Below are 23012 nucleotides of genomic sequence, written 5' to 3'. Positions count from 1 at the left end.
GCCCGCCGCATTCCCGCCCCGCGCGCGGCCCGGGCCCTCCTTGGCGTTGTTCCGGTTCTGGTTCCACTCCCAGGGCCCCCCGGCGGCGCGGAGGTGCTTGACCGGCAGCTCGGGCGTGGACTCCGGGGTGGGCAGGCAGGCCAGCTCCGGCGGGGACGCGCCCTCGGAGGGAGGCAGGAAAGTGGTGTAGAGCTGGGGCGTCTGGGCCACGTCTCCGTCCTTGGACGGCGGCGGGGGGTCTGCGCCGCCCCCGTGGAGTCGGGCGAGACTGCGGAGGGAGAGCGGGCGCGGGAGCCCCGGGGTCTCGATGTCCTTGCTGCGACGTCGGTGGGCGCGGCGACAGGCGCAGGAGACCAGCAGGGCAGAGACCGAGGCGCCCAGGGCGAAGGCTGCGGCCACGCTGGCCAGGAGGAGTGGGATGGGGACGGAACGGGAGGCCGAGGCTGGGGGGAGGTCCCGGCGCACGCCTGCCGACCGAGAGGAGGAGGGAGGCTCAGCGGAGGCTGGGCGGTGCGCCGGACGGTGCTGGGCCTAGAGCGCGCGGTGGAAGGTTCCGAAGAAATCTAACCTCCTGGTTCCTTCTGTGGCTCCACGTCACCCCATACAGCCTCGACCTGCCTCAGGAGTCACTCCCTGCCTCCGACCCCCCAACACACACAGCGCATCACACTCCGCCTCACACACAGGCCAGAGCTTGGGCCTGGGGTGTCCCGTCCCAGCTTTGGTCCCTGTAGCCATCCAAGAGCAAGTGCCAAACTTTGCCGAGCAGGAAGTGGGATGCCTAGATCTATCTGGAGGGCGGGCTCCAAAGAGGCGTTAGTGAGCACCAAACACCACTCAGTGAGGGGCTTAGAATTCTCCAGGAATCGGCAGCCCCACACTTCACTCCTGTCCCTCCCAGCCGGCCCCCTTACCCTGAGTGTGAGCTCCAAGAGTGGAAGACTGGGGCCGGGGGTGGGCTTCACTGGGGGGGCTGGGGATCTCAGGGGAAGGGCCAGGACCCAGAAGCACTGGTGACAGAGACCAGGTCAGAGCCAGTGAGGCTCTTGCTGTCGACCCCTGACCCAGCCAGAAGTTCCGCCCCTCCCCCTCCCTTGAGCCCAGGGGTCTCTCGTGGGTATGTGGGGAAGGGCTCACCATGCAGGAGAGTCATTCACTTATTTGTTCAAAAGCTATTTATTGAGCACCCTCTTATGTGCCAGGCACGTTTGGAGGATGCTGACCCTCTTCTGAGACTCAGGGTGTCGAGGGTGCTGGCCTGCTGCCACATGGGGCACAGACTTGGGTGAGTGGGAGCCGAGCAAAGGAAGGGGAAGTTGGGACAAGAGGACTTACCGTAAGCAGAATCCCCTGGGCCAGACTGACTCCCAGTAGCTCCATCTATGAAGAAGGGAGAGAGGGTGAAGATACGGGTGGGGGGAAGCTCCATGAAGAACTGATGGGGATGACTGTGCCGCAGGAGAGAAAGACAAGAGTTCACGCCTGGGATGGTGTCTGTGGCCCACAGAGCCATGTGCGGCTACGTCTGCAGCCACCCCTTCTGTTTACCTTGGCAGTCACCATCATCCACGGCTTCCCAGTCCCCAACCCGATCCACATCAGTCCTAGGAGGAACAGGAGGTGGCTCAGTGCAGTTCTACATTGTGCCCCCATGCCCCCATGCCCCCACCCTGGCCCTCAGCTTCCTCTCTTAGTGACGGGGACCTTTCTCCTCAGGAGATCCAGGGGTCCCTCACTTACCCACCAGGTCCCCTGATATCCACACAGCCTCGGGAGCTGTGCCATCCACAGTATGGGTCCTGAGAAGCCAGACAGCTCCTAGGGAAAATCGGCATGTGAGGCTGGGACCCTCACCACTCTAATCCTTCCATTCCCTGCCTCTCCCGCTCTCACCCGGACCTGCGGGAGGCAGCTAGCCCCATATTCCCATCCCATCCACCCCAATCCCTAGTCCATGCCCTGGCTGCTGCCCACCTTCAAAATGCTTGAGGCATGGAAACCCCCCCTGCCCACCCCTCAAATCACCTACCTTCCCCTGCCTCCCCCAAGGCCTGTGTTCCTGAGAGGCCCAGGGAGCTTGCCCAGGAAGGGCCTGGCCTCAGGCCCCTCTCACCTTCGACAGGCCCCATGCCGGGTGCAGCGGCTGAGAGGGAGGTAGACAACGCAGCCAGAAAAAGCCACAAAAAGCCTGTGACCCTCAGTGTCCAGCTCGAGCGCCATGACCCGCCGTGCCGTTTGGGCTGACTGCCTCCCACTGCATCTGGGGTGAGGCCAGAAGGAATCAGAGATGGGGCAGGGGAGGGTTCCCTTTTCCCTGGGTGCATTGAGCAGAGGATGGGGAGCTGCACATGCAGCTGAGCACAACCCCTGGGGCTGGAGTTCCTGAGTGGCCACCCTGCCCCACCACAATGTCCAGTTTTTTGCCAAGCCCCCTTCTCTGTTCCACAGCTCCTGCCCCACAGAAGCCAGTGTTGGCGTTCCCAACCCGTAGCCACCACCCCATCAGCCATCTCCCACCCCTACTCTGTGGGGGCCCTGCCTTCCCAAAACCTCACCGGGAGGGACTGTAGGCATCAATCTCTTCCAACAGGATGGGCTCAGATCCCCCAGGCCGCCCCCCTGGGGGCAGCACCTTCAGCACTGTCCCATCGTTGGAGCCAAGGAACAGGACTGTGGTATTACTGTGGGGACCCGCCATTCCATCCACAGCCACCTGGGTCAGTAGGGCCCTGCAGGGAAAGTCCTCGGGTCAGGGAAAACGGAGGATTATGGGGGAGCTTGAGTGTCTCAAGGAAAGTGCAGGTGTCTTGGCACCCACTCCAGGCCCTTTCCCGACACCCCAGTGTTTCCTTCTTAGTCCCCGCCGTTTACTTTCACAGGTTCTTCCCTCTGTCGATGCCATTTACCTTGTGGGATCAGAGAAGGAGGAGCAGGACTCAGGGGTAGAGGGCAGCGGTCGGTGTTTTCGCCCCGTACCTGCTGGTGAGGGTGAGTAGCGGCTGATGCGTGGCTGGTGGCACTGCGGGGTCCAGCAACGGGTGAGCCTTGATGAAGGTCAGGACGTCATCAGGGAGGTCTCGAGAAGACGAGAATGAGGCTGCTCCACCTACTCCTGCGCAGGACCCTGGCCTGGTGGGCACGTGGGAACGGGCAGCCTTAGGGCAGGGGGTCCAGGCTCAGGTAGGCTCTGTGCCCCCTCCCTCCCCACTCCCAAACATGATTGTAACTCTTGTCCCCACACACACTCACACCACTGCCCTTGCCTGTTACAGCCCCCCAGTCTCCTGCCCACGTCTTCTGGGGACCTGGGTTTGGGCCTGACCTCAGGCGATGCCGTCTCTCCTGATGTTAACTCACTACAGCCCCCTCCCCCTCCTCACAATCCCATCTTTGAAACAGACTCTGCTTGTTTCTGCCCCAACAAAACCCATCCCATCCTAGGTACCTGGGTGAGGGGACCCTATCCTCAGACACAGGGGTCCAGGCCCCGTCCAGACTTCTCTGCTCCTTGAACTTGCCCTCAAACCCACGCTCAATGTCCTCCAGGTAGAAGGCGCAGACAGCAGAGCCAGGGATGCTAGAGGGGCCAGAAGAGGGCGCGGCTAGGTGCTGGAAGAGACAGTACAGCTCCTCGCGGCTGAGAAGTGGGGGCTGCCCTTCACGCACCATGTTGGGAGGTGGAGACGGGGTGGGGCAGCCACGGGGAGCCAGCTAGGAGAAGAGAGGTGGGTCGGAAGGCAAACTGACTTTGAACAGAGCGTCCCCTCGCTGCCCGCATGGGTGGTCTTTGAGGGGACGCTTGGACAGTAGCGGGGCAGGGGCAAGTGGACCACACTGGTCAGCATAGTACCAACCTATTGGTCTGGGTGGTGAAGACCCCAAAGAAAGCAGAGCGGCCGTGCAGGTTTACAGGCCCAGTCAAGGCCTGGAGGACATCAAAATAGAAGGTGGAGTCCCCAGGGACAGAGCAGTTGAGCCGCAGCTTCAGGAAGGAAGTCCAGTGGCGGTCCAAGGCCCGAGGCGAGCCGCCCATGTCACGCTTACAGACACGGGCCACACGGGAGAACTGCACCTGGGGGAGGAGAGATGGGGGAAGAAGGCTACAGTGAGAGAGTCACAGGGCCAGCTGGGTGAAAGGAATGTGGTCCAGTTAAGAACACCAAGAGACAAATGTTGGGTTTTGCAGCAAAGGAAGGGTATGGGGTGGAGGGCCAGTCTGGGTCAAGGATAAGGAACAGCAGGATGCAGAGGCAGAAGGCTGGGTGCCCTTCCAAGCTGGGGGCTCAGTGTCCAGGGGATTGTGATGTGGAGATTAGGGTCAGGAGCTCTCCCCTGACTCAGACTGGCTCCTCAGAATCCAGCAGAACTTCCAGCCACCCACCCCCGGTGCCCACCTCCTTACCCTCCCTAGCCGGGCATCCTCCACAGAGACCTCTCGGAAGAAGAAGTAGACATGGTCTCTGTGCTCCAAGGCATGGACGAAGTGTGGCTCTGAGGAAATGACAGGACGGGGTATGGAAGAGTCTCTAGCCCTTCTCAGAAACTCTTGGCGCCGCACAGCCTCTCCGCTTCCCACGCATACACACCACCACGGCCGCCATCTGCCTGCTCCCTGCCATAGTCCTCACCCTGCACCTCCTCCCTCCCCAAGGCCCGCCCTGACCTCGGAGCCACTTGGAGTCGTACTTGGCGGACCGGAGTGGGGGCTGAGGCCCAAGGCTCCTGTAAACCACTGTGTCACTGGCCTGGAAATCCGCAGCTGTGGCTGAGTACAGACTGCCCTCTGGAGGGGTGGGGAGGGTGGAATCGGGGAAGGCTCAGGGATCTGTCTCCGGGTTCTTTCTGGCCCTCCCACGCCCTACCTAGACCTGGCCCTGGCCCCTACCTCCACGCAGGGGCTTGGGGGAGAGACCAGGTTGGGAGGGGGGGCTAAGGTGGGCGCTCCCTCCGGCCACGTGCCCGCCTCACACGCGCCCAGGTCCACACCTGCAAACACGGCCACGTTGGACTGGGTGGCGTCAAAGGGGCATCGAGCCTGCCCGCTCAGCTCCTCACCCTCCTGCTGCAGTGAAGTTACCTGGGGGCAAGGGAACAGCTTCCTAGAACCTACTTCCTCATGTCCCCTTTCCTCCTTCCCTGCAACCTCTGGGCACTCCCATTCCCCCACCCAGATACTGGTCCCTTCCCACCAAACTGCCCTTCCCACAGTGACCCTCCCACCTCGCCCTTGTACCCCATAGCTGCGGCACACGGGACTGAACGAGTTTGTTCCACAGGCAAGGAGAGTCTGGGAGTCCCAGGGAATGAGAACACGGATGTAGTTGTAACACTCGTCCTAGAGAACCCAGAATTCCAGGTCAGCCACAAGAGTCCCTGGGGCTGGGACCAGGGGCCACAGGGAGTAAGGTTCCTGCCCTTGAGCTGTCAGAGCAACGTGAGGTCAAGTCCCGACTAAGTCATTCACTAGCTCTGTGGCCTCTCTGAGCCTCGATTTCCTCATCTGATGGTAATAACAGCTACTTCCTGGGGGCTCTTTGTGAGGCGAGTACAAAGGAAGCTAAAAATCCCGAATGCCCTCTTCCTCCCATTTCCTCTGAGGCCTGGGATGGGCGGTGGGTAGGACACAGGGTTTGGTGGAGGCCCGCAGGGACAGAGCCTGGAGGCAGGGTGGTCCTTTCCTTCCCTGGAAATGCTCACGCACTGCTCACCGTCAGCCTCCCCCTCACAGCACAGTTCTCCACATCCTGGCTTCTCCATGTTAGATACTGAAGAGAACGAAGAGGAGGGAAAATCACAGGGCAGCCTGGGCCCCACTCATACCGTGGCTCCTACCCACTTAACCCCCGTGAACCCCCGCCCAGCCTCTTCTCCAAGCCTGGCCCTTGTCCCCCAGCCCCTCACCTTGTTGGGTACCAGCCCCTTCCCTTCTTCTTGGGCTTGCAGATCGAAGGAGAAAACGTGATCCCTGAAGGAGTGGGGGGTGGGGGGGAGGTCAGAGCCAGGCCGGGGCACCCACCCAGGCTCCTGAGGTCCCCCCTTCCCCGTGTCGGGCTGCTCGGAGACAAACAGCGCAGACCTCCTGCCCTTTCCCCTCCCCTCACGCTACACCTTGGCCCGTGTGCCCTGCGTCCAGGCACATCCATGTCCCACAGCACGTGCATGTGTGCCCTGCAAGGTGCCGCGGTGGCCGCGCAGGTCCCATGTCTACCTGCATGTCTTCCCCACAACTGTGCCTCGGCCAGTTTACCGGGCGGCCACCAGCAAGGTCCGGTTCAAGGTCAGAAATCTCTGAAAATCCAGCCCGAGTTGTGCGGCCACGGCATCGTCCTCCAGCCCCCGGAACCAGGACGATGGGGAGGCACCTAGAGGGCATGGAGAGATGGGCTGCCGAGGGCCAGCCAGGACACCACCCATTCCCCAAACACCCTTTCCAAGCACACAAAAGTAGGAGAGACACCCAGCTGTGGACATGGCCGATATGTGAGGTGCCCTAAGGCTGTTAATGAAAATAACACCAGCTAACATTCAGCACTGGATCTCTGCCGGGCGCTGCGGTGGCACTTCGGCCCTGTAAGGTCTCCAGGGCTGTCACCTTGATGGAAGCAGACATCCTTCTCCCGTGGAGCAGCTAGTGGGTTCAAACCACCGACCTTGCAGTTAGCAGCTGAGCGCTTTAACCACTCCACCACCAGGGCTCCTCCTTTTGGTACCTTATTTCGTTTAGTACAACCCTGGGATGTAGGCACTAACATGGGCCTCATTTTACACGAGCAGCCTGAGACTCAAAGCCATTACAGAACTTACATAAATTCATTTAGCTTGAGGGTGGCAAAAATCAAAACCCCACTGCGGTCGAGTCAACTCCAACTCACAGTGACCCTGTAGGAGGGAGTAGAACTGCCCCATAGGGTTTCCCAGGCTGTAATCTGTAGGAAGCTGACTGCCACATCATCTTTGTCCTGCAGAGCTGCTGGTATGTTCAAACCGCCGACTTCTGTTAATGGCCGAGTCCATAACCACTGTCCCACCAGGGCTCCTTGGAACTGGCGGGCACCAGGATTCAGATGCTTGTCTCTGGGATTCCAGACTTCCGCCAATCCCTTCCTGGGCCAGGGATTCCTCTTCTCTCCACATGGAGCGCCATCTCATCTTGCAACATCTGCTCCCCCATTTCTCCCCACCCTCTCTGCACCCTCCCCTCAGGGCCCTTCACAGGCCGCGCAGCCTTCCAAGACTTCGGCCTCCTCTGACCAACTCCTGCGTCCACCTGGCCTGGTTACAGAAACCACTGTTCTCAGAGCTCAAAGGGAGCTGAGTTCAGGACAGATGATTTAACATTCATAAAACGCTCAGAACTGCATCTGACACGTATAAATGTTTGCTATTCTTAACTATCCCCTAACAATTACTCCTAATAACCCAACTGCAGTCCCTCCATCCTTGACCTTACTCTAAATCCTACATATATAACCAAAAAAAAAAATAATAATAAACCAAACCCACTGCCGTCGAGTCGATTCCGACTCATAGTGACCCCATAGGGTTGCCAAGGCTGTCATCCCTATGGAAGCCGACGGCCACATCTTTCTCCCGCGGAGCCGATGGTGGTCTCTAACCACCAACCTTTCGGTTAGCAGCTGATCGCTTTACCCACTGCGCCACCAGGGCTCCTTATATATATAACAGGGTTCTATAAATAGATGAACATTCCAGTCAGGAAAAGTGAGTTTATGATTTTTATCATGGTGGGACCTAGGCTTGCTGGTGGTCCAAGAGGCAGATAGGGAGGTAAAGAGGTGCTGGGAACCCCTGAACCAGTCCCAGGCTTTCATCTTGGGGCTAATAATAATCATAGCAAATACTTAGAAAGCATTTCCTTTGTGTCAGACAGTGTTCTCAGCACTTTACATACTTTACCTCATTTAATCCCTAAATAACTCTATGAGCTATAATCCTATTATTACCCCCATCTTGCAGATGAGGAGACTGAGGCAAAGAGAGAGAAGTTGGCCAAGGTCACACAGCTAGTGAGACGCTTTGCAGAGATTCAAACCTGCTAGCTTGGGTCTGGCTGAGAGGCATGTTCTCAACCAAGCCACGGAATGAAACTCTCTTAAGTGAAGAAACCAGGCCCAGGGATGAGCGAGCCGCAATGGCCTGAGGCGCCAGCTCCCCCGACCTGCGGTTCCCCTTGGTTGGTCAGGCCCTGAGCTGCTTTGAGGCTGGGAGCCTTCCTGCACCTCGCTTTCCACACGGGAGCTCTCAGTTCTCTGCTGACTGAGTGAGGGGCTCACAAGGGCAGGCCTCCAGGGCACTCACCTTGCAGGTCAGAGATCAGCAGAGGGAGTGGGTCTTGGGGGAAGGCAGCCTGGGGCTGGGGCAGCGAGAGCAGCAGCAGCAGCAGCAAGGGCATGAAGGAGGGGGCACGGGGCATCCTGTGTGGGGCAGCTCAGGCCCCAGGGGGTGGCCCCTCACCCATATGCCGGCCCTGAAAGGGGGGACAGAGAGAAGTACATGAGAGAGGAGCCAGGCGCCCCTCACCCCTGCCTACGTGGACAGGGCTCCTTCCCGGGTCTATCCCCAGAAGACCCTGTGGGGTGGGGGGGAGCCCTCTCTCTGGCACTGCCTCAGTCCCAGCCGGCTGTCACCATCACTCAAGGCCCTTCCCGCTCCAACTGGCCCAAACTGGCTGGTGATGACCCCAGGTAAGGACAGGAGACACCCGCCCCGCCCAGCTTTCTCACTCAGCCTTTCCTCCTCTCTCCTGGCTGGGTCTGGGACATTCGGTAGGTGACACCTCCTGGGCCCCCTCTTGCTAACCCCTTCTCCGCTATAATTAGATCCTGAAGCCTCAAAATTATAAATAGTGACTCCTTGGCACTGGGAGGAGGAAGAGGGCACCCTGTCTGCCTGCCCCACCCCCCGGCAGACCCCCACGGCACCCTGGGAGCAATGGAGGCACGGTGCCCAGGCAGAGGCAGCTGTGAGGCAGCCATACTTCTCTCCAAGGCTGAGGAAACACAGAGTAGAGGCGAGGGCGGCCGGCTGGGGGTCACTGCCCTGGTCTAAGCTTCTGCTTGAGGGGCCCTTCCCACTGCTGGGGAGAAGCTGGGGAGGGGGGTGCTGTCTTAGCCAAAAATGGATCTGCATCAAAGCCAGACCAGAGGCTAAATTTAGCTCTGGCTGCAGCTGTCTCCCAGACCACTGTGCCCCCTCCCAGCCTCTGTAGCCCCCTGCTCGCTCCCTGGCTCCTAAGAAGCAATGCATGGACTTGGCGGGTGGGGAGAGCAGAGCCAGGAATAGCAGGGGCTCTACTGGTAGGAGAAGTGGCTGAGCATACCCCTCTCTCCCTTCCTTCCCTCCTCGGGCTGCCTCTGCAATTGAAATATAAATAATTCAATGACAGGCAGGCAGTTGTAGCCCAAAGTCCAGGAAAGGACAGATACAGTGGAAGGGACAGTGAGACAAGCCTTCTACCCATCGGCTTCCCACAGCCAGCTGACCCTGGCTGAGACCCACGACAGGATGTCCACCAGCTTCCTGCCATCCCCTGGAATTGAAGTGGGGGACTGAGTAGGCTATGGAAATCAGGTCAGGAAGGGTGAGAATCATTTCTTTCCCTGAACAGCTACCCGACACCAATCCTACTACCCACCCCACCGTGTCTCCTAAAGGAGAGACCCCGGGTTCCACACCCAGCCCTCTTCCATTTCCCCAACAATTCCACACCTGGAGCTAGAACCCAAGTACCCACCCCAATCCAGCGTCACTGGTGGGGAGGCTGACGTCAGGTGGGGCCCCGAGAGAGCTGGAGGAGGGGAAGGGGTAGGAACACCTAATGATGACCCCTCCCCAGGGGCTAGCAGCCAGCCAGCTAACGACCCTCTGGTGTTGAGAGGACAAGCCTCCCTCCCGTTCGCCCCAACTGTTTCCGGATGCTAGTTCTCCCAAGAGAAGAGAAAGGGACACAGCTTGTCTCCTCGCCTCCCCCTTCCAGCCCCCCCCCCCAAGTTGCCCTGGGCAACTGCTATCTTCCCCTTGGAAACAACTTTGTTCTCTGGCAAATGGGGAGAGCAGCCAGACCCTCTTCCTGCCCCATGGCCATGGCCCTAGCCACGTCTGCTTCCATCCCCTGCCCCTAGGAACTGCTTCCTTTCTTTACCTGGGGTGGTGACTCCTGTGGGGGTCTGAGGGGGATAGGAGACCTCTGACCTGATGGAAGAGGGGACAGGAGAGAAGAGACAGTTACACCTCCCTGGCGACTTCCTTTGAAAGTCAATGTGAACATTTAGGAGAAGTCTGCTAAGGCTAGGGTGGGGGACGTGCTTCCCTGGAAGTTGGGGCCATTGACACTGAGTTTGGTTACAAGGTGCTGGTCTTACAGGGCCGATCCATGCCCAGGGATGGTCCCTGGCCAGAAAATCCTGGAGCTGCAGGACCAGCCTTGGGGAAAGGGGTGACTGGGAGAGTTTGTGGGGACACAATGACCACTCCCACATCAAAACCTTCAGAATCCAGCAGCCTTCTTAGCAAAAAAAAAAAAAAAAATCTAAACCCGTTGCTGTGGAGTCGATTCCGACTCATCGCGACCTATAGGACAGAGAAGAACTGCCCCATATGGTTTCGAAGCTGTAAATCTTTACGAAAGCAGATTGCTGCATTTTTCTCCCACTGAGCGGCTGATGGGTTTGAACCGCAGACCTTTCAGTTAGCAGCCGAGCGCTTAACCACTGCGCCACGAGAACTCCTTAAAGCGCCCTAGCTGGGGACAATAGAGGCTAATTTGCATCTCATTTACATGCTCTTCATTTCCAGGCAAAACGGTCTGATAGCACCCACAGCCCCTTCCTTCTTCCCTCGCAACCAGTCTTCCTCCACCCCCACCGCAGGCTGGATTAGTGCGGCCTCGAAAAACCCTTGGTTGGCCTTTGCATTGGCCCCCAGACTCAACTATGACACATCCCGAACAGGGCTTAGCGTAGCTGTTCTTGGGGAGCAGCATCTGGGTGCCCCCACCCACCCCTGGTCTGGAGAAAGGCTCACTTTGCCTTGGGACCAATCTCAGCTGCTTCATACCCCCGATGGGAAGCAAACGAGGGCGACCTGGCCATCTCTTTCTCCCCCTCCTAGGTTCTCCCCTAGCTGGGAAGAGGAAACAGCCCTCCTCTCTGCTCCTGGCCCCCACAGCCACCTCTTGGGAGTGGCCGGGGTCATCGCCAGAGTCGGCCAGGGGCTGGGGAAGGGATGGAGAAGGAGTCGGGGCTGGGGACAATAGCAGGAAGCCCTCGGGCTGGTCGCCCGCCCGCCAGTCCACCTTCCTGGGAGGCGGGGGGGCGTACCGAGGGGCCTCAACGTGTTCCCTTCTCCAACACATATCCCCCACCCCCAGCTCTCAGCCCCAGAGCCGGGGCACCCACCCTCCCTCCCACCCAAGCCCCCGACGAGGACAATCCAGGTGTCTAGAGCCTCGCATGAGGTGGGCCGGGGGCCAGGGGCTCGACGCGTCTCCCCTTGCCTGGATCCGAGGCTCCGACGAGGGGCGGGTAGCAGTCTGGGCCGGGACCGGGTCCCAGAGCCACGTTAGCGGGAGGAGGGGCGGAAGGGGCCTGCAGGCGCAGACGGAGTGGGGATGCGAGCAGGGGTGGGAGCGGAGGCGGGTCTCGGAGGCCAGGGAAACAGGGCCAGAGGCCGGGAACCGACGGGGGCGGGCCCGGGGCCAGCGGCGAGCGGGGTCCGCGGCTCGCGATGCGGTCGCCAGCTCGGGTCTCCTCCTTGGGAGACCTCAGTCTGACAAAGCCCCGGGCCGAGAGGGGTGAGGGAAGGAGATGGGCGCTGGGACCGATGTTTCTTGGGGACCCCACTCCCCGACTCTGTGCCAAAACCGACCCCCCGGGGATTCTCAGATTCCGGCTTGCACAAGGACAGCCGAGCTGCCGTGACAGCAGGATCTGGAACGAGGCGTCCCCCCTCCCATTCCTGCAGGGGCGTCGAGAGGGCCCGGCTCTCGGCCGGTCTCGTAGCCTCAGTTTCCCCGCCGGAGAGGGAAGGGGCGAGGTTTTCCACCCTCCGTACTGTGCGCGCCTCAAAGAATCGCCTTTCGCGCTCCGGGATTGAGACGCAATCCAGAGCGAGCCCAGCCCGACCGGGCGCCCTGTGCCAATAGTGCCGCGCCGGGGCTCGGCCACGGCCCCTTTCACCCTCCAGGGACCCCAACTCCGCCGACCCTCTCGGCCAGCCAGGCGCACAGAGCGCAGACACCCTTACCGGTCCCTCTCGCACTTCGGAGGGTCCCTCCCGGGCCGCAGCGGCGCCCGTCCCTCCCCGTCTCCCTGCAGCCCCATCCCTACCCCGGGGTACTTGCTCCGAGATCCGGGTCAGCGAATCGAGATCGCAGCGGGCAGGCAGGGGGCCCCGCGCCGCTCCGAGTTCGCACTCCGTGGTTGGGGGTTCCGGCAAGCTGCGAGGAGCGTCGGAATCGGATGGAGCTTGGATCTGGGCTCCCGGCGCGGAGGGGTCGGGCGAGCCCGGGGTCCCAGTCGCAGCCCCTACCCCCGCCGCGGCTCGGCGGAGGAAAACAATGCGACCGCCCGGGGCTCTGGGCCGGGCCCCAGCCGCCCCGCCCGCCTCCCGGCCGGACCCACCTCCCACCCGCCTCCCGATCGCCGCCACTAATCCCGCCGTGGAAGGTTGGCTCCACTCCGCCTTCTCGACGCCTTTCCGCCAATAGAGCGGCCCAGGGGCGGGGCGCCCGGACCTCCGCCCCCCGGGAGGGCCTGGCTGGGAGGGCGCGCTGGAGAGCGGGGCGCCCGCGAGAGAGGGGGAGACCCACGGAGAGTCGCCGAGACCCAGAGAGAAGAAATGACACGCACAGAAGCAGAGACAGGTTGACAGCGGAGGGGTCACATGAATTAGCAAGAAGAGGCCCCGGGGAGAAATCTCACAACGAAAGAGGAAGGACAAGAAGCTGGGAGGAGGGACCGGAAGCCCGGGAAGGGGGCAGGGAGCTCGGCTAGGCCGGGCAGGGTGCGCCCCTCCCTCCTTGCATCTCCCCGTGGCTTCGGCGACCCTGCGCCCTGGGGAGTCTCCCCCCTCTCCCCTAATTCGTCCCGACCCTTTGTTCCTCTTTTCTACTTTTTTTTTTTTTTTTTACCTCGACCCCCTTGTTTCTCCCCATGCGCCTCCTCTGGTTCATCCTGCCCCAAAAAGGCGGTCTAGCACGCAGCTGAGGATTTGAGGCTTGGGAAGAGAAAGGAAGGTGTCGGAGTTCCTATTCCCACCCCTACCCCCAAACAGAATGAGCTTGGGCCACCAGGCCAGGACTAAGGAGCCAGGAAGTCAGGGTGGCTGGCGCGCAGGCTGTTACTTGATGGAGAAGGACAGGTGAGAGGGGCTGAAGCCAAGAGAGATGTGGAGACTGAGACAGACTGACTCAGAAAATCACACAGAAAGGGGAGGAACATGGAGACCTAAAAGCAAGAGAGAAAGAGAAAGTGATCAGCTGCCCCAACCCCACGTAGCCACTCTGCCCCGAAGACACTGGATTGGTGATATCCCAACTTTCCTCAGAGGGTCCCGGACATCCCTTCAAACAGCGAAACTGCTCCCTCTCCATCCCCAGCCTCCATAAAGACCCTTTGATTCTGGGAATGTCACTGTGGAGGAAGAAGGAGTCTACCTCAGACAGCACAGCTTGGCTCCCACCTTGGTGCTGCCCACTAAGATTCTTCCCTGCGTGGGGCTGGGACAAAAGACATTTGTGAAATTCCCAGGAGAGTGGGTGGCCTGGAAGACATTGCCATTCTCAGACAGTTTTATCTGAGTGGGCACTTCCCCCCTCCATATCCTGGTCTCTGGACAGAGGGGAAGGAGGGGCAAGGGTTTGCTGGCTTCTAGGCCAGTCTTGACTGAGATCAGGATAGGTAGCATCACCAGTTGGGCTAAGCCCCACAGTGAGTAAGCAAGACATACACATAAAAACACAGAGATGGAGAGACATATAGATGGAAGTCCAGATGAACCAGCGAGATAAAGAGTCAAACAATGAACGATACCTATGCAAGATTAACTACTGAGGGATTTTGGGTCCCGACAATTCAGTGGACAGTTGAGGCCATTTTAAAGACTTGAGAGAGTTTTGGGGAGAAAGACACCTCAAAATAACAGAGGCACTCAGAGGTTGAAAGAAGTCTCCCCAGTTTCTAGCACAGGGCCTAGACTGTAGTGGGTACTCGATATGTGCTTACAGAATAAATTAGGGAATGCGGAGTAAGGTGGTAATTCATTTAAAATTTTAGGGTCCAGCTCAAATCTCAATTCAATCCAATAAATATTAAGCAATTCTTTCAAGCCCAATGCACTGTGAGATGTGGTCCCAATCTTTAAGAAAATGACCATCTATTTGAATTAAAATAGGACTTTGAACCAGTAAATGATTAGAAGCAATACCAAATGTAAAACAAACAAAAAACCTATGTTGAACATAAATCCTCAAATGTAAGGAAAAGATAATAAATCCTCTCCATGGCGACTGTGGGAAAAATGTTGACTTGCTGGATATAGATTTTCATGGCGCACGGGAGTACTTTGGTGGGAGTTGGCTTGGTGCAAACGAAAGGAGAACGTGTTCCGAAGAGGGACAGAGCTTAAGCGAAGCACTTTTACCCGGTGAGTATGGAGCCTGAAGCAGGGACAGCAAAAGGTCCTGTATGGCTGATAGGAAAGGCACTAGTTAGAAGCAGAAGAAAGGTGAAGAGGGAGACGAATTAGGGAAGGCCTGAGAATGCCAGTGTCCATAGGTTAAAATAATGTGATAGGAAAAGAAGTCCTAAATTCTTGAATAAGGGTGTACCTTGTCAAAATTGGTATTTTAGCAAGAAGACAGAGAGGTCCAAGGATGAGGGGAGGGGGACAATCAGACAGGAATGGTGGCATTGGGTTTGGAAGGAAATGGATGATCTGAGAACTATTTCAATGAACAAATCGAAATGACTGTTCCTACTCCCCAGGACTTCTGGAGAAAAATCATAGTTCCCCTGACTGGGGCCTTTATAAATTCAGGATCACCAAGCTTGGAAAATTACCCTCCCCTAACCCCTACCAGTGGCTATTTCAAACTTCCACCTCTCAAGTTCCTTACCCTACAAGTTCCTTGTTCATTTCAGTAGAACCCACATCCATCTTCAGAGAAAACAAAAGTGATAAAGTGAGAATTCCACCAACTTTTTGCCCGCTACAGACGGACTTAGCCGCATCCTCACATCTCTGTCATCCCCGTCGATGAGATCCCCGTCTAGGGTTCACCTTCCACTTTACTAGAAGCTCCGTACAGACAGGGCCTGGCCATGTCTGTCTCGTCCACCACAGTATCCTTTGCATTTAGCACAATGCCTGGCACATAGCAGGTGCTAACTATTAACACATTAGCTGAATAAATCTCTTCCTTAGGGGCTTTACTCCACGTATCTTCAAACCTTTTCTCTTTCCTTTATTTTTAACCTTTCCTTTTTAACTGACACTTTCCCCTCGGCATATACACTCAAGCACGTATCACATAAGCCTGTGAGTAAAAGAAAAATATTCCAAACTTCCCCTTGATCTTTGCGTGTATTTAGCTATCACTTAATTTCTCTCTTCGGTTCACAGCTAAGCTTCTAGAAAGTCAGTTATACTTGCTGTATCCATTTCTTGCCTTTTAATCACTTCTCAATCAGTTGCAGCCTAGTTTGCTTGTCAATCCACTGAAATTGCTGTCCTCAAGCCCACTAATGACCTGCTTGTCACATTCAATGACCATCTCTTCCCTCGGAATCCTTTGCCCGCTTGCAACCTTTGACCCTGTTGACCCCTCCCCCCTTGAAATGTTCTCCTTTTGCTTCCTAGGGTCCTTCTTTCTCTTGGTAGAGACTACGGGCTTAATAAAGATTAAGTGAATGAATGGCTTCATATCTATCCATATGGCCTCTCTTTCTCAGCCTTCTCTGACCTCTCCTAGGGTCGTAGCCTCAGCTACCTCTTCTTGCCCTGTGCATTCTCGCTGGTCAGGATAATCCACCCCAACAGTTATAGCAGGCTGAAGTCTTGCTTGACTGCTTCAGATCACACTGAACATTCTCTTCCTGAATTGATACGAGAATACTGATCTAATCACGATAAAATGTCAGCTCATCAGAACCCAGAGGAATATTCCATTCTGAACAATTTTTTTTTTCAGGTAACTGAAGTTTACCTAATCAAGTACCAAACATTTTCATTTGAAATGTCTCAAACAGAGATTATTCAAGAAGGTATAATTCATTTCCTGTGGATTGTATAGTGGGAAGAACACGAGTTGGAGTCATGAAGACCTAGATTCACCTCTGGAGTATGGCTTTGGATAAACCCCTTATCTCTAAGGCTGAATCTGTCAACTGCCAGTGGACAGATTACCTTCCTGCCTACATAACAGGATCGGAAAGGATACAGGTAGTCCCCAACGTACGACATGTTCGACTTACAACAAACCACACTTACAACAGTGGGTTTTTTTTTTTTTTTTGGTGTATCTTATTGTTAATAATATGTACTATATACAATGTTGCAGTGTGTGATTTGCTGATGTTACCATTCTCAGATGTCCACTCATAGATGTTCAATTTTTTGATTTAAAAGATACTAACAGGCAATAATAATGAAAACAAAAATAAAAAATGAGGTATTTGACTTACATCAGAACCAACTGGAATGGAACCCCGTCACTGGGGACTACCTGTAATGCAGGTGAAAATGTTTTATAAATTCTAAAGTGTTTCACACATGTAAAATACGATCATTTACGCTTTTGCTTACTAAGAGGGAGCACTGTGAACTCAGCTGTCCAGGGAAACAGCGAGGACCCCAAAGTCTAGACTATGTGTAGTTACTCCTGTTTGCCCCTCCTTTACGTGGCCAAAAATGCTGTCACCTTCAGTTTCAGCTTTTTTTGTTTTCCTAGTCTTCCCTTACACTAAATGCTCATTGCTCTCAGTGGTCTTGCTTCTAAAAGCTCCTCTTTCCTCTTTTAATTTGCTGCTGTGGATTTGGAGATTGGTAGAAATGGGTATAGATGAAGACAAAATAAAAGGCTTCCCCATGAGTGAAGTGATTGAATGTTACAACACGTGTCGCAGTGCTACTGTTTCCTCTTCTCTCCTGGTTCTTGGATGGGTTTTCAGTTGTTTTCTTTCAGCAACTATTTATTAAGCACAGTCATGTGCCAGACACTAAAACATAACCCTGCCCTCATGGAGCTTACAATCTAACAGAGAAAGACGTTAATAAAATCACAAATCACAGTGGAGAGGGATTATTATACTAGGGGAGGCGCGCGGTTCTACAGGACTACGTCACAGAGGGGTTTAATGTAGTTCGGGGAGGGGGTCATGGACAGCTTCACAGAATATGTGACTTTCCAGCTGAGACCTGAAGGATGAGTAGGAGTTCCTGGGCAAAGCAGCGGTTTGCATGAGAGAAGCGTTCCAGGCTGAGTGACAAGAAGTGAGAAGGCCTGGAGCAGAGGGGAAGGGGGAAAGAGAGACGCTGACCTCGGTGAATAGCGGAGGAATGACAGGAATCCCAGCGCGGCTAGAACAGAGCGCAGACAGGGACACAGAGGTCAAGCTAGAGAGGTAAACAGGTAAGGTTGTTGGCAGCAGATCCTGGATTCAGAAGGCACTACTCTATTTGCATCTTCTCGGATTTTCCCTCCCCTATTTTCCAACGGGACCCCTGGCGGCGCAGACATTAAGAGCTCAGCTGTTAACCAAAAGGCTGGCAGTTCAAATCTAGCAGCCACTCCTTGGAATCCCTATGGGGCAGTTCTACTCTGTCCTGGAGGGTCACTATGAGTTGGAATAGACTCGACGGCAGGCAACGGGTTTATTTTCCAACTGGAGCCCTGATGGCATGGAGCCCTGGTGGCACAGTGGTTAAGTGTTTGGCTACTAACCGAAAGATCAGCAGTTGGAATCCATGAGGCCGCTCCCTGGAAACCCCATGGAGCAGTTCTACCCTGTCCTATAGGGTCACTATGAGCCAGAATCAACTCGATGGCAACGTTTTTTTTTTTCCCAACTAAACTGTATATTCCTCGAGAAAAGAACGTTTTATTTTTCCTGTGATTTTTTATAGAGCCACCTAGTATTGTCCCTAGAGTCTATGATCAGTGAATTGATGGAGCACACAGAGGTAGAATGCCACCACATTCAGTATGAGGTTAAAGTTATCACCTCATAAACTTGTAATTATCAAACAAGCACAGGCTCAGGAATCACATCAGGTCCCGACTCTGCCGTTTATTAGCTCCGTGACTTGGGGACAGGTTATTTACCTTCTTTAAGCCTCCGTTTCTTCATCAGTAAAAAGGATATAGTGAGTGAGATTTAACTCATAAGGGTGTTGTGAGGATTGAATGAGATATTGACACAGCATCTAGGAGAGTGCATCCCACCAACGCTAGTTTCCTGTCTCTGCACTCCCTCCCTCCCTCCCTGAACTTGGTCTCATTCTTGTCCATCTGCCTCCACACCTCTCTCCATAATCATCCCCTCTCCTTTCCATCTTCTAAGCCTTCTCCTTCTCCACAGGCTCCTTCCTCTCAGCCTACAAAAGTGCTCAAATCCCAAAGGAGCCTTTCCATTTCTCTTCATCCCTTTCCCAGCACACTCCTTCGAAGACTTGTCAACACTTCCCAACCCAAGGTGTATCACGGACCCTCAGTTTTGGACTCCGGGAATAAAGAAGAGAGAATAATAAAGGAGCCACGAGCCAACCACTGTCTCCAAGAGGACAATCAACAGTTTTGGAGACAGTGGTATCCTGACTGGCTCCACCTCTGCACTTGGATTTACTCTTCAACTCTTCATAACCAGCCGACTTTCCGACCCTTCCCTTTCTTCTAGAGCTTCTCTCTTGTAAAGTCACCAAATCCCAAGGTCTCTCGTCCGTCAGTTCTCATCCTGTGCTTAAGCAGACTATACCATCGATCACTTCCACAGCTAAAAATTGGTTGAAGCGTTTAACATGTTCCAGACGCTGACCTAATGATTTCACTCCCCTGATCAAAAGGCTTTCATGGAGTCCCCACTGCTACAGGGAAAGTGTGAACTCTGGAGCAACCAACTCCTTTAACGCATGCCACCATTTTGACTTCTTCTTCTCTAACTATCTATGTTCCATCCTTAGAGAATAAATGACCATTTCCTGAGTGTGCCCTGTATTATATTCATTCCTGGTATTAACTTATGGGGTCCCCACTTTCTGGGAAGCACGTCTTCCCCATTTTTGCTTATTAAACAGCTGACTCCAACCTTCCAAGTCTGCCTCTTCAGCAAGGCTTCTTGGAGCCCTCCTGTCAGAAGCAGTCTACGAGAATAACGCTTTCCTCTCGTAATTCTTTAAACCTCAACTCGACTCCATGGCACCTAACAGCTATTACAGCTAATGGCATAGTTTGCCTTGTAGTACCGTTCTCCATACGTAAGTTTATCTCCCTGACTAGGCTGTAAGATTCTTGATGGTGAATATTTTTGCCTTCCTCAGAAACTGTGACTTACCTCATTTTTGTTTCCCCTTAGCAGCTACAAAGCTCAGGAGGCTTGTTCCACACAGCGTCTCAGTGCTGTGCTGACACCTGCTGGTCGCACGTGGTCCAGCAGCCCTGGCCCCAGCGCCTCCCGCCCTCAGTATTCAGGGTCCAGGCAGTCGGTGCCCCTTCCCCAGCCAGGCACTGGACGCACATGCTCGTGGTAATGCCGCCCTCCCTTTCCCTGGAGACTCCGGGAACACGCTCAGACCTGCTGGTCCCTAGCTTGCCCCTGGAGTCTCCAGCCGAAGTCCAGTTCACTTCTGAGAACTTTCCCACTGGTTCTCGCCCCAGAAATGTGGACTTGACTTCTTCCCCAGTATCACAGACTATAAGAACAGGGTATAGAGGAACTCGGCAGGAAGGAAAGAAAGCGCGAACAATTGGAGAGCGAGTCTAAGTCAGTCCCCCTCCCCCTTCCCCAGGAATCAAAACTGTTTCCCAGAGGGCTATTCCTTCTGCCCTTTGTCTTATTTCTAGGAGGCTCTGGGCTGTACCCTCCTTGGTGATAGTAGTAGAGGATCGACCAACCGGAGGTGGAGCAGAGAGGAGGTAGGCGGGGCTTGAGGGGTGGGGCCAGGCCAAAGGGCCCTCACCTAGGAGCTTCTCCATTCTGTCAGCTCTCCCGGGAACATCCAAGGCAAGACTGGCCCCAGCGCCGGGCAGGTGACGGACTGGCAACCACAGAAGGGTAGGCTCTAGGGGAGTGGGTGGTGGGAGGGTCCCCAGTTCTTTCAGCCTTAGCTTTCCGTATTGGGAGACTCTCGCTTGATGGAGAGAATTCTTGGGTCCCCCGTGGAGATGTCCAGCTGAGTTTTCCCTGGGACAAGCCAGCCTCAGAAAGAAAGACGTGGCTTGGGATGGGGTGGAGACAGCAGAGGCTGAGGGATGGGGATGGATATGGGTATTTGACAAAGTATCATAGGTTGCAAGGAAATCTCAGAAGATGTGGAGGTAGATGGGTAAGGGCCAGAGGAGAGCATGGCCAGAGGAACACAGGGAAGCACCCAGACAGGATAAAAGAGGAGGCTGAAAGTGACAGAGGGAGAGGACAGCAGACCAAGCGTGAGGTGGCAACGGGGGGCCAAAAGAGAGCTGGGTAACAGGAAGGCCAAGGAGGAAGGAAGGCTCATGTGGGGCAACCTCGTCTTCCGGCTGTAGAGCATGGCTAGAAAGTCCCAGGCCAAGCCAGGAGCAAAGCAAGCTTCCAGGTTCCCGCTGGACTGGTGCATCTGGGGAAGAAACCCCCCCAGTTACCCATCCCCTCTACCTCTTCAGACTCCCATGTTGGTTTGGGGGAGAGGGCGAGGCTGCTCCTCACTGCGGTCACAGCCACATCCTGCAGAGCAGGGGAGGGGGAAGTAAGAAGCAAAACAACCAGAAGAAGACACATGGGGACAGAACCCTGGACACACGCAGCTCACGTGCCTCCAGGAGGGTCCTCGGTCCTACCCCAGCAGACCTGAGACTTCCAGTGCTGCCTGCCCCCGGGGGTTGTTTCTCAGGCCTCCTGGGTGCGCGTCACCCTCATTGAGGGTCCCGGGAAGGAGGTCCTTCCGGATTATGTGGTTGGATACCCGTGCTGATCATTTACTAGTGACCTTGGCCAGGCTACTTAATATCTTGTAGCTCAGTTTCCTCATTGTCAAAAGGGGTGTCCTCCTTAAGGACAGTCGGGGAGATTGAGATAATTCATAAAGCACTTGGCACCAAATAAAACAAACAAAAAAACTGTTGCCGTCGAGTCGGTTCCGATTCATGGCAACCATAGGTGTGAGAGAACAGAACTGCTCCACAGGGTTTTCTTGGCTGTAGCTTTATGGAAGCATATCACCAGGCCCTTCTTCCGCGGCACCACTGGGTGGGTTCAAACTGCCAACCTTTTGGTTAGTAGCCTAGTGCAAACAGCTGGGACTACCCAGGGACCTACAGGCTCTCAGTAAATATTAGTTCTTGCTAGAATTCCCGGGACCCCATTTCTCACTTGTGTAAAGACAGCACAGAGCGCTAGCCGACATCAGCCTTGGGAGTCAGAAAACCAGTTACGTCTGACCGCAGGTAAGTTACATAACGTAAGCCTCGGTCTGCTCAGTGGTAAAGCAAGGGGAGTAACGGCTACACCTCAGAGACTGTGGTACACAGTCAGGGTTCAAAACGGTGGCTGAGAGAACTGTCTGCCAGGTACGCCCTGTCTTCTCCAGGGTAGCAGTGACAGCCTGCTTCCCCTTAAGACACGACATGTGGTGAGCTGGCCACATGCCTGCCATCAAAGATTTCGCCGCTCCTGCTGTTTTGGAGACGAGGTTTCCTACAGCACTAAAGGAGCCCTGGTGGCGCAGTGGTTAAGAGCTCAGCTGCTGACTCAAAGGTGGGCAGTCCGAATCCACCAGCCGCTCCTTGGAAACCCTGAGGGGCAGTTCTGCTCTGTCCTCCAGGGTCGCTCTGAGTCGGAACCGACTCCATGGCACCTGACAACAACAGCATTAAAAGAGAAAAGCAGGAGCGAGTCAGAGAGGACTAAGGGACTCAGGGGAAGGCAGATGACAAGCAGAGATGAGGGTGAGAAAGAAACAGAAGGAGAAAGGGCATTTCTCTCTCTCTAAGGAAGCCTGCGGCCTTCCTTCTCGTGACTGACCACACGTCCCACTCCCCAGGAACATGGAGCCTTTCAGCTCAAAAAGCCTGGCGCTGCAAGCGGAGAAGAAGCTGCTGAGCAAGATGGCAGGCCGGTCCGTGGCCCATCTCTTCATCGATGAGACAAGCAGTGAGGTGCTGGACGAGCTCTACCGTGTGTCCAAAGAGTACACGCAGAGCCGGCCCCAGGCCCAGCGGGTCATCAAGGACCTGGTCAAGGTGGCCGTCAAGGTCGCCGTGCTGCACCGCAGCGGCTGCTTTGGCCCCGGTGAGCTGGACCTGGCCGCCCGCTTTCGCCAGAAGCTGCGGCAGGGCGCCATGACAGCACTCAGCTTTAGCGAGGTGGACTTCACCTTCGAGGCTGCCGTGCTGGCCAACCTGCTGACCGAGTGCCGGGATATGCTGCTGGAGCTGGTGGAGAACCACCTCACGCCCAAGTCCCACGGCCGCATCCGCCACGTGTTTGACCACTTCGCTGACCGGAGCCTGCTCACGGCCCTCTACGGGCCTGACTTCTCTCAGCACCTCGGCAAGATCTGTGATGGACTCAGGAAGCTGCTGGATGAGGGGAAACTCTGAGAGTCCTGAGCCCAGCATGGTCCACCTTGGGGAAATGGCCGACTGAGAAAACCACAGACAACGGTTGGCCTTCTAACCCTGCTCATCTGCACTAACGCTTTTTGACCCCTCCGGCTTCAGTCCTTCCCAAGAGCGCTTTGGCTCTGAGACCACCCCACACCCAGACTGCTGATGGAGACGGGCAATGCTGAGGGCTGAGGAC

At 55.7% G+C, this 23012-nt stretch overlaps 2 protein-coding genes across 3 annotated transcripts in view; one reads left to right on the top strand and one right to left on the bottom strand.

The window, feature by feature from the left end:
- SEMA6C (semaphorin 6C) overlaps nt 1-8434 on the bottom strand; it is an 8983-nt gene extending 549 nt beyond the window's left edge. Inside the window, exons 1-18 of the mRNA XM_004389619.1 lie at nt 8320-8434; nt 6248-6362; nt 5902-5965; nt 5709-5765; nt 5234-5335; nt 4987-5077; nt 4664-4783; nt 4403-4491; nt 3855-4072; nt 3446-3577; nt 2977-3129; nt 2556-2729; nt 2114-2260; nt 1741-1818; nt 1549-1604; nt 1336-1380; nt 915-1010; nt 3-467 (exon numbers count right to left, since the gene is read on the bottom strand). Of these exons, the coding sequence (XP_004389676.1) occupies nt 3-467; nt 915-1010; nt 1336-1380; nt 1549-1604; nt 1741-1818; nt 2114-2260; nt 2556-2729; nt 2977-3129; nt 3446-3577; nt 3855-4072; nt 4403-4491; nt 4664-4783; nt 4987-5077; nt 5234-5335; nt 5709-5765; nt 5902-5965; nt 6248-6362; nt 8320-8434 (2317 nt within the window). The remainder of the gene's footprint in view (nt 1-2; nt 468-914; nt 1011-1335; nt 1381-1548; nt 1605-1740; nt 1819-2113; nt 2261-2555; nt 2730-2976; nt 3130-3445; nt 3578-3854; nt 4073-4402; nt 4492-4663; nt 4784-4986; nt 5078-5233; nt 5336-5708; nt 5766-5901; nt 5966-6247; nt 6363-8319) is intronic.
- An 11753-nt stretch (nt 8435-20187) lies between these two features.
- On the top strand, nt 20188-22888 carry TNFAIP8L2 (TNF alpha induced protein 8 like 2). Of its 2 annotated transcripts, XM_023724587.1 has the most exons (3): nt 20189-20288; nt 21558-21655; nt 22252-22888. In XM_023724587.1, exon 3 carries the CDS (start codon nt 22256-22258, stop codon nt 22808-22810), a length of 555 nt encoding a protein of 184 aa, XP_023580355.1. In that variant the 5' UTR covers nt 20189-20288; nt 21558-21655; nt 22252-22255; the 3' UTR covers nt 22811-22888. The 2 variants fall into 2 exon arrangements, with proteins under 2 accessions (XP_004389614.1, XP_023580355.1); XM_004389557.2 differs by lacking the exon at nt 21558-21655 and having other exon boundaries at nt 20188-20288.
- Nucleotides 22889-23012: the final 124 nt, after the last annotated feature.

This window comes from Trichechus manatus, unplaced genomic scaffold (assembly GCF_000243295.1).
Source record: "Trichechus manatus latirostris isolate Lorelei unplaced genomic scaffold, TriManLat1.0 scaffold00250, whole genome shotgun sequence".
Taxonomy (NCBI): Eukaryota; Metazoa; Chordata; class Mammalia; order Sirenia; family Trichechidae; genus Trichechus; species Trichechus manatus.
Note: the sequence above shows the minus strand (reverse complement) of the source record. Positions and strands in the feature narration are given on the sequence as shown.

What these genes read in the sequence shown, in the direction of transcription:
- TNFAIP8L2 (XM_004389557.2), top strand. Translation starts at nt 22,256, where the DNA reads ATGGAGCCTTTCAGCTCAAAAAGCCTGGCGCTGCAAGCGGAGAAGAAG.